Genomic DNA, 9,775 nt, shown 5'->3' with positions numbered 1-9,775 from the left:
AATTGGTACCCGGCACAAACTTTCCCGCACCATTAATTTTATGTGTTTCTTTTTATTTTTGATTTCTCTATCACTTGGACTAATAATTGATATATAATACACAAACTATTATATATTATTGTTTTTGAAGCATGTAGTAATTAAAGGATGTCAAATTGATAAGATTGAAAGTTATCAGCTAACAAACTATACTATATTATATGCTGTATGACGGTGTTTCGAATTGTTTTCATTCTTTTTTACAGAATTTGTGGTTCCATGCAATTCTGAAGCAGTGACGAAAAAGAACAAATTAAAGGTCTATTATTCAATCACCAACATGTGTGTAAGCGTAATGTGATGCATCATCATGCACGCCACTCACCTCCATTCAAATCTTAAACAAGACCCCAATTTTTTTTTTTTTTTTGGGTGATCTTAATTAGGAATGGAAGTACAAAAATTTCTCATTAAGACAAAATTCATCTCTATCAAAGAGGTTGGGTGTTGGTAACAAAATCTAATCCATAAGGTTTTCGATATTTTTTGAATCGTTGTTTATGAAGTGAATAAGAAAATGATATATCATATATATGACTTCTAATTACCGGAATGAGCAATACTCTTAATACAAGGGACTTTTCACTTTACTGCATAATTAGCTGATAGTATAGCTTAGCTACCTACCCAGCTAGCAATAATGATTATTAACATGTTATATTCTATATGATATCAACATGGATTGGTCCCCCACCACGCGTTTAATTACGCAAACTAATAATTAATTGGGCTGTCACCAAATAATAGCAAAGAAAGCATACTAACACACATAGTTATAAGTTATAAGTTGCATCTATCTGAATGAGCAAGACCCAACAGAGCATGCAAATGGTCCATACATGATAATAAAGCAGAAAAGAATGGAGCAACCAAAAGAGTCCAAATCCATGTTTGTGTGTGACACGCACTCAACCAATTCCGTAGTGCTAACCACCTAACCTTATCCCTGCACTGCATAATATACAATACAAGCTAAGCTATACTTAGCTTCTTTTTCTCTGTCAAAAGTTAATTAAACAGAAGCTAAGTGTGCTTTCATCTTATAGAAAAAGAATGGTTAATCAGTGTTTATATACATGTGCCATTGTGCCTTTGGTGAAATTTGCATTTTCTTACATTGACAACTGCACAGAGTTGCAAAAGAGTGAAAGCAATTAAGCAACCGTAACGAATAGGATTTAAGCCAAGGTCATGAATTTCTAATACAGAATCCAAGTGATGTAAAAAAATTGCACCAGCCGGGAATCGAACCCGGGTCTGTACCGTGGCAGGGTACTATTCTACCACTAGACCACTGGTGCTTTTTGGGAACAATCATCGAGCCACATTTTCTTGTATGGAATATTGAGAAGCCACCCCATCATTCTGGCGCTTATTTTAATTGATATTAGAATACTTTCAGCCAAGTATGGTTAAAGCAAATTTATGTGAATTGATTAGTTGCATAATCAAGTATGGTTTATGTAGTTGGTACTAGAAGGTGTTGGTATGCATATTAAACGTGACTACTGCATCATAATTGTTATTAGTGATCAACATTCAACATACAACAGTAGAGTACTTGAACAAGAGAATTTATAATTAAATAAAAAATGAATTAACAGAAGTGATGGATTACTTATGACACAGTGGCGGGGGCTTCTGGGCAGCACCTTGGCAGAAAAAGAAGGTACGAGGGCACCTATAGAAGCAGTTATTAGCAAGGCTGACATTTGCAGAATCGGGTTTAAGACCCAACAGAGGGTGAGGTATCCCTCCGTACAAGTAGTTGCCACCCAACAGAAGCCTCCCAAAACTTGATTCCCCATTTCGCGGGGACACCACCTTCATCGCATACTCCTTTGGTATCATGCCACTCAACATGTTGTTCTCCAGCGACAATGCCGAAAGCTGAGGCATCCACGCCATGAACCATGGCAAACTACCCCTGAGCTTGTTGTTGCTTATGTCTACCGCGATCAATCCGCTCTTCTCAAATCCTGCGGAGTTTCCTTCCACGGAAGAAAACTCGTTGAAAGACAGCGTTAATTGCTGCAGCGATGGTAGCTCGAAAAGTGCAAAAGGAACTGCCCCACTCAGCTTGTTCCAACTCAAATCCAAAACCTGCAAGTCCTTCAAGTTTTTCAACACTTCTGGCTTTAGTACTCCGCTCAACTTGTTGTTCCTCATCGAAATCTGAACCAGGGAAGCCGGCAGCCAGATTGGCAATTCTCCGATCAGGGAATTGTCGCTGGCGTCCAGGTAGTTAAGGTTGTTCAGGGGACCCAAGTATGGAGGAACCCAACCCTGGAGCTTGTTGGATTGAAGCTCCAGCCTCTTCAAGTTCTTGAGGCCGTTGAAGGTGGCGGGGATAGCTCCGGTGAGGTTGTTGTGATCGAGACAGAGCTCCTCGAGAGTGGAGAGTGAGCCAATGGAGGAGGGTATGGCGCCGGAGAAGGAGTTAGCAGAGAGGGCGAGTCGGCGCAAGCGAGTCAAGTTGGATAGGGAGCCGGGGATGTTGCCGTAGAAGAAGTTGTTGGAGAGATCGAGGGTTTGGAGGTAGGGAAGAAGATTCCAAGTTGGAGGGAGGGGACCGGAGTAACTGGCCTGGTCGAGAGCGAGTTCGGTGACTCGGCTCAAGCCGGAGTCGATGGAGTCGCACCTGAAGCCGCACGTGAATTTCTGAGTGAAGAGATTATCGCACGGGTCGAGAGTGAAGTCCCATGAACTTAAGCAGGAACCGGGGTTCACAGAACTTGGGTGAATCCCATTCTTGAAATCCTTCAGAAACTGTGTGTCACTCCAATGAGTCTTTGATTCTGCTCCCAACAACAATAATAATAGGGAAATCACACGAAAACACCAACCCATTTCAGTGATAGGATTGGTGATGGTAATGACAAGGAATAAATAGTGATGCATCTCTGCTAATTATTATATTTTTTGTTTGATGGCTAACGGTTGTGTCATCTATGCTTGATGCTAATTATGATAAAATAATATTAAGCGGTGATTAGTCAAATATTCGTAAGGTAGAAGAAACTAGAGACAAAGGTGGTTGGTTGAGATTAGAGAATCAAGTGCAGACTGGCAGTGGTTGCAAACTGAATTAGCCGTCGGGTCCCAACAATGTTAATACACCTATTGTTAATAGCTATGTAACTTGAAATTTTGGCAAAGTCACGCTACCAAACAAACGCACTCAGGCCACTCACCAAACCGTTGCTACTAAATGAATTGGGTGATGTGACCCGGAAAGTCCTACTATTGACACAACACAAGTCATATATCATTGCAAGTTACACAGCTGAACCCCAAGTTATTTAATTTGTTAATATCCGCTTGGCACTCATTTAGATCCGCACCTATCATTATCAAAATTATATTTAACGGTTTAATAATTAGAATCTGAACTACAAATTTCCAGATATAGGTTTTTTGGTCTTAGCCAGGTCAATTGTTTAATCATTAATGAACTGGTTACTCGCTGACCATGTAACTACAACTTATATATATGTTTTTGAGTCAAAGGAATCTCTTGTTTTAAGCCCATTTATAATCAAAGAGGTGACCCAGCTTGTACATTGAATAACTGGGCCAGCACTTCACTATGGAGAATTATTCACAGGAAACTATATAGGTTTTGCTCAAACTCCTTATTGCTCTCAAATAAGTGAATAACTCAAATCTCCATGAACCAAAAAAAATAAAAAAAACTCTCATCCATCGGCTAAAAAATTTTAATATGGATTTTAAAGGTGTGTTTTACCTGAAAATGGAAGTTTTTAGTGTATATACAAGTGGGTAAACGCTGCAAGCAGGTATCGTATTGAGTCAACACGCAACCAACATGTTGAACACGTGGCACAATCGCATGCAACACACAAATAACGTATTGCTACGTGGCGCACAACATATAAGTAACGTGTTGAACTGCTTTTTTAATACCTCTACAACTCTATAAAATACTCCAAACATCTATATTTAAACAAAATAACCTTTTTTCTATATCTAAAATAATTTCCGTCAATAATCTCCCAAAAATGACAAGATACTTGCAGATTTCTAGTGAAATTAAACTTCTTTTCCCCTTTCTGGTTTGGGTCTAGAGTATACTGGATTTTTGATGTTATGTATTTAGATTTGCTTGGAAACAATTCTCTGACAGCTACTCTACAAAGCTCACCGTCTAAGCGGTGGATGGATTTCAATAATTTCTCTTCCATTCTTTATGACCGTTGAGTTCTTTGCTTCCATATTTAATGTTGGGACTACATGCACTTGTTGCCAATACTTAATTTTATGCACTTAAACTCCAGATTGCCTTCAATTTGTTAACACATATACAGCACGACGTACATGTACATGTCCCACTGGGACAGCAAATTAAATTCTCTTGTCTTTGATTTCAGACCTCTCTTTAGGCGTCGTAAATATTATCATAATATATGATGTTATTATCCCTAACAAGGAGCAAATTAAAGCAATTAATAATATAACATAATACATTAGAGGCACGCATATATAGCGTTTAATTACACATCACACTCTTGCAAAATACTATAGAGGGAGGTAGGTAGCAACCTTAGGTGGTGAATAGGTTCATTAATTGATACAATACAAAATCTTAAAGAGCAAGCAATAGTAATTAATTTACAGATGAGAGGTGGACATTAATTAAGCGAGGCGGAGATCATCGTTTTTGAAGGGTTCTGGTGGTGCATGGTGGTTATGAAGGTGGTGATTGAGATGAGTATGGTGGTGGCAGAATGCATAGAGGTTGGAGGCTCCATTGGCCAGTGCAACTGCTGATTCCTGCTCTCCTTCATCGTGTAATATAAATTGTGGATGGATCACACACTTTTCCTTCTTAGTCGTATTTGTATATTCATCCCATAGCAACAACATAAACAACAACAAATTAAACTTATTAAATCATTAATTCATTTCTTTCCATCCTCTATATATCATTTTTTAATCAAAAGAAATAAACCAAAGTTCTTACAAGTTCAAGAAGGAGATTTCCGTTCATCTGCTCCAAGCTTCTCACCTGTATATTGTAAAATTTATTTAGCACCAACAATAATCATTCATCAAAGAAATAACAAAAGCAACATTATTATTATGTGATTGACCACAATTACTGCTCACCTTTTTCCTACAGGTTTCAGTCCGAGTTCTGATCACATGGAACTGTGAAAAAGAACCGAAGAATTTAAAATTATATGCCATATTAATCTAAATCCTACAGGATAAGAAATCTTTAGATATGAAACACGGATTATGCAGCTGAATCACCAATCTAAAAAAATGAGATAAATCAAAATAGTGTATTATTGTTTAATTTGCTTTTAAACTTGAATTTTGAGTTACTTGAAAAATAGGTAAAATATAAGAATTGTAAACTAGTTTTGGATCCGGCTATTATTAAAGAGAAGCACATGTAGTTCATCACCTTTCGTTCGCGTATTTTGGCAATGGCAGAAACCATATCCTCTTCAAGAGTACGCAGTTGCTGAAAGCTCATATCATCCATATCCAAGCTACCCTCCCCTATCCGATTCCTGTTCCAACAACCATCAACTTTCATTAACCGTACCATACCAATAAGTTCAAATAATGGTTTATTTAGAAAGATTTATATTGTATCTTACCTGATCTGTCTTCTGAGCTTATTGTTAATATCTTTGAGTTTCTTCAAATTCTCAAGCATTTTCTGCACGGGAAACTAAATCAGAAAACAAGAAAAAAAAATAGGGTGTAAAAGTTGAGTAGTGATGATTTGTTAAGTTGAACCTCATAGTGAGAATGCCAGAGATCGATATCTCCCAAAGTTTTCTGATACTGATCAATGATCTTCTTTGTGCTGGTTCCAGAAGTAGACAAGGTAGAAATGAATATAAATAATTAAAATAAAAAGAGAGAGAGATTATGATGATGATGATGATGATGATTACCTAAGGCCAGGGCTGATGTACTCATGCATCTTGTTGTTCTTGGAGAACATGATGAGTGAGACCTTAGCATCACAGAGAACACTGAGTTCATGAGCTTTCTTGAAGATACCATTCCTTCTCTTTGAGTATGTAACTTGCCTGTTGGTTGGGTTCTCGATGAGCTTTATCTCAATCTTTCCACGACCCATCTGATCTCTCCCTCTCTTTCTTTTTTCCTTGCTTTTTCCTCCTTTATGGATCTTGTTCACTTATTATTATTCCCTCTTTTCCAAACACCTACCAATATTAATAGAAGGTGTGGTGTGTGAGAGAGAAAGAGAGAATAATAAAGCCAAGAGAGTAGTAACTCGCACACCACAAAGCAGCAGTGAACACCCTTTCCATATTCGGAAATCCATGCTGCCATTCATAAAGTAACCTTGGACTCTAACTCCTTATATCCCTCAACCTGTGTCAAAAGCAAACTCCCCTTCCCTTACTATTATTACTCCCAACTTGTAATAATTAATAATCCAACCACCTCGCCATATTGTTATTGTTATTATAATATACTTATTGGTTAATTATGGGGCACAGCATCACGTATCTGATGTGTTAACTCAAGTGTGTGTACTTTTCGGTTCGGGGGACACACAGGTTTGTGTGGTCTAAATCAGAGTTGGGATATGGAGCATTAAAAACTATTCACTAACTAATGTTGGCAAGGTGAGTAGGTGACAATGTTAAGTTGAATCCACTGTATTTTGTAACCTTGTACTTAGCTAGCTAGCGTATAGATTCGTGCATTCACTTCCCTCCCTTACTTACTTGCATTATATTATTGTTTGTCGTTATTATACTCAAACCATATCATTTACTCCAAACCCCAAACATGTTATCACAACACACATCAACTCACTCTTTTATTCATGCAAATGGGACTGAGCTCGCTACACTAATTAAGTGACTTCCCAACTTATCTTATGTATTTTTGGTTAATCAATTGGAAAAAGTTCATATCCACAAATCAAAGAGATGACTGAAACATTGTTGTAGCAGCACAACATATATTGAAGCAAGATTTATGGGTAAAATTAATTGAGTGTTGATGGGTGGGGTTAACTCTCCATCTATCGGCACTCAGCACCCGGCCAGCAGACACACATTGATGTTGAAAGCAAACAGCACATTCGTGCTGTTGCAATTACATGTATCTGTCAGCATCTTATTTGTATTTATTCATTTTGTATAGTAAAGTAGGTAGTAAACATCTCTTGTTGATTATTAGATAAAATCTCACAATAATAATATTGTAAGTGTAGGTAGCTTAGGTTAGAATTGTGAGAGGGTGATGATGATCAGCAGAATCGAGGCACGCCAATGGGTTGATGGAGAGAGTTCGAAGATATTAACGTTGTTGGATAGCAATGGACCCGTCCCATCTTTGTGGTCAGTGGTCACATGCCTGCCTTCTCATTATGATCGCACTTCTCCACTCCTTCACGGCTGCTTCTTCTTCATCTCACAACTCATGAGCTCATCCATACATCCATACATACGTATTAATCATTCATCCCTCACTATATGTAATTCTAGTAGGTCGCTACCTACTATCATCAGTGTTTTAAAGTAAGAACACTGCTTAAAAAAATATACATTTAATTTTAATATTAATGTTTGATGGTCATCTTAATCACTGTAAACATAAACATATTAGAATTTATCGTGCATATATATATAAAAATAAGATTAATAGACAAAATTATTAAAATATTAAAATTTTTAAAACATGAGTCTTATAATTTTTTTTGAGACTTTATTAGATAGACAATGATTTTAATAAAAAACATAAATAATAGATTATAAAATTGGCAATAAAGTCAAAATTATTCTATTTCAAGTTATCTCCTAAATCTTTATTAGAATAACTATTTGTATATTTAATAAATTGAACATCTAGCAATTAAATAAAAAAAAATAATTATACAATTAAAAATAATAAATATAATCATCTATATATTTATTAAATTAAACATTTAATATATTTATTATTTATATTATTTAATATTTTTATTGCCTATTTATACATTTCGTTTTGAATATTGTAGCTGATGTGGGTAGCAGATGAGATAATTTGATTTGAGGTTTGTATAAGGGGGTTGGAGATTTCGTATATTTCTGGATGCAGAGATAGAGAAGCTAGGGAATAGGCATATGGTAGGTCTGCTGGATTTGACTCTCACAATAAGGTTTTGCAAGTGTCAATGACTCAACGTGACTTTGGATTGGACAACAACCAACCCTTTTTTCTTTTTATTTTAAGTGTATTGGCCGATAGGCAACACATTAATCTTGATTCTTGAGTGCTAACCTTTTTTATATTTTTATTACAAGTGTTATTATTAAGAAATAAAAATAAGAGAGGAGATAGATCCCGTGGGATTTGTAAAAAAGTACACTGAATTTGAATGTCTTAGAAAGGAATGGTTCAATAAGTATTTTTTATATTATAAATAATTAAATATTATATAACTAATATTTTTTATATTTATTTTGCATTTGAACTCATATTAGTAAAATTATCAATTTTTATTAAAAGTATTAACTTCCTAACATTTTTATTTTCATTTTACCCTTTAGCTTTTGGTCTTATTCTATTTCAGTAGGCCATGACCCAGAGCTATTTGAAATATCTCTATCCACAGTACATTCTATTTCGATTCTTTGTCCTTCCGAAAAAAAAAAATTAAAAAATAAAAAGGAAAAGGAAACTCCCTCTATATATTAAGAAAGTGAATGAATAATATTATTGTTTGTGTCCCAATGTCCCATACGTAGTTACTCTTCACTCCTTGCTGTCTAGGGGTGGATAGGGTTGAGCGCGGCCTAAATCTTTCATTCATATAAAAACCTTTTAACCACCAAACCAAAATCTTCAATTAAAAATTTAACATTTTTATTTATATAAAAATTAAATTTATTTAATGAAATATAAATACTAAATTATAACTTTAAAATATTTAAATTATTAAATATTACATTTTTTTTATGACCTGTAATAAAATTGAATATTTATAGGTTGAGAGCAAATAAAATTAAGTTAAACATGTTATAAACCTATAAATAACATAGAATTAAATTTTAATCACTTTTTATATAAATGGATCTAAAGCACCCTACAGCTAGAATTTTTTAAAAAGTGCTCTGCTAAAATTTTGAGATTAATCCATATTAAATTTTCTATGAGTAAGTCTACACGAATTGATAATGATAGCATCTATTGCATCTCAAGGATTAGGAGAAGCATGGAAGGTATTGGAGGAAGACCAAATTATTGAATTTGGTGAGGAGAATATAAAAAAAAGTTTGGAGAAATGTACAAGAAGTCTAGTTATTAGGAGATTAATGGCTCATCGTAAGTTCAGTACTGGTACGTTAGAGGCTGCTCTACTCACGATCTGGAGACAATCGGAGGGCTTCAAAGTTTTGGATCATGGTGGCAACGTGTTTCAATTTTTCTTTGAAAAGAAGATTGAGATGATTAGGATTGAGAATGGAGCCCCTTGACTATTTAAAAATTATATTCTCAACCTAAAAAGATGAAAAGGAGAAGACTCAATTATAAAAACTGAATTCATACAAGTGCATATATGGATTCAAAATTGGGGGTTACTGGAACATTGTAAAATGAAAGAATTAGGTAGAAAGTTTGGGAGAGTGATAGGGGAAGTGATGGATGTGACTTATTCATCTTAAGAGGAAAAGACGAGCAAATAGTTAAAGTACAGATTATGTTGGATATCACAAAACCATATCGAAGA

General features: G+C 35.3%; 2 protein-coding genes and 1 non-coding gene across 4 annotated transcripts; all 3 read right to left on the bottom strand.

Moving 5' to 3' along the window:
* Window positions 1–1,269: 1,269 nt before the first annotated feature.
* Window positions 1,270–1,340, bottom strand: TRNAG-GCC (transfer RNA glycine (anticodon GCC)). Its single transcript has one exon. It is a non-coding gene; the product is annotated as a tRNA-Gly (tRNA).
* Window positions 1,341–1,528: 188 nt separating this feature from the next.
* LOC130979551 (LRR receptor-like serine/threonine-protein kinase FLS2) lies at window positions 1,529–2,942 on the bottom strand. Its single transcript, XM_057903012.1, has one exon. The coding sequence runs from the start codon at window positions 2,938–2,940 to the stop codon at window positions 1,654–1,656; it is 1,287 nt and encodes a 428-aa protein (XP_057758995.1). The 5' UTR covers window positions 2,941–2,942; the 3' UTR covers window positions 1,529–1,653.
* A 1,554-nt stretch (window positions 2,943–4,496) lies between these two features.
* Window positions 4,497–6,420, bottom strand: LOC130982451 (agamous-like MADS-box protein TM6). Of its 2 annotated transcripts, none has more exons than XM_057906460.1 (7): window positions 5,976–6,420; window positions 5,815–5,884; window positions 5,673–5,734; window positions 5,474–5,582; window positions 5,170–5,211; window positions 5,024–5,068; window positions 4,497–4,887 (listed from the first exon to the last, which is right to left on the bottom strand). In XM_057906460.1, the coding sequence occupies exons 1-7, from the start codon at window positions 6,161–6,163 to the stop codon at window positions 4,696–4,698; spliced, it is 708 nt and encodes a 235-aa protein (XP_057762443.1). In that variant the 5' UTR covers window positions 6,164–6,420; the 3' UTR covers window positions 4,497–4,695. The 2 variants fall into 2 exon arrangements, with proteins under 2 accessions (XP_057762443.1, XP_057762444.1); XM_057906461.1 differs by having other exon boundaries at window positions 4,497–4,884; window positions 5,976–6,414.
* Between the last annotated feature and the right edge of the window lie 3,355 nt (window positions 6,421–9,775).

Source organism: Arachis stenosperma, chromosome 5 (assembly GCF_014773155.1).
Source record: "Arachis stenosperma cultivar V10309 chromosome 5, arast.V10309.gnm1.PFL2, whole genome shotgun sequence".
NCBI lineage: Eukaryota > Viridiplantae > Streptophyta > Magnoliopsida > Fabales > Fabaceae > Arachis > Arachis stenosperma.
This window is presented reverse-complemented; position numbering and strand designations above follow the sequence as displayed.

Coding starts and splice junctions, on each gene's coding strand:
- LOC130979551 (XM_057903012.1), bottom strand. CDS start 2,940: ATGCATCACTATTTATTCCTTGTCATTACCATCACCAATCCTATCACT.
- LOC130982451 (XM_057906460.1), bottom strand. CDS start 6,163: ATGGGTCGTGGAAAGATTGAGATAAAGCTCATCGAGAACCCAACCAAC. Junction 5,885..5,975: donor TACATCAGCCCTGGCCTTAG/GTAATCATCATC, acceptor TTCTGGAACCAG/CACAAAGAAGATCATTGATC. Junction 4,888..5,023: donor GAAATCTCCTTCTTGAACTT/GTAAGAACTTTG, acceptor AATACGACTAAG/AAGGAAAAGTGTGTGATCCA.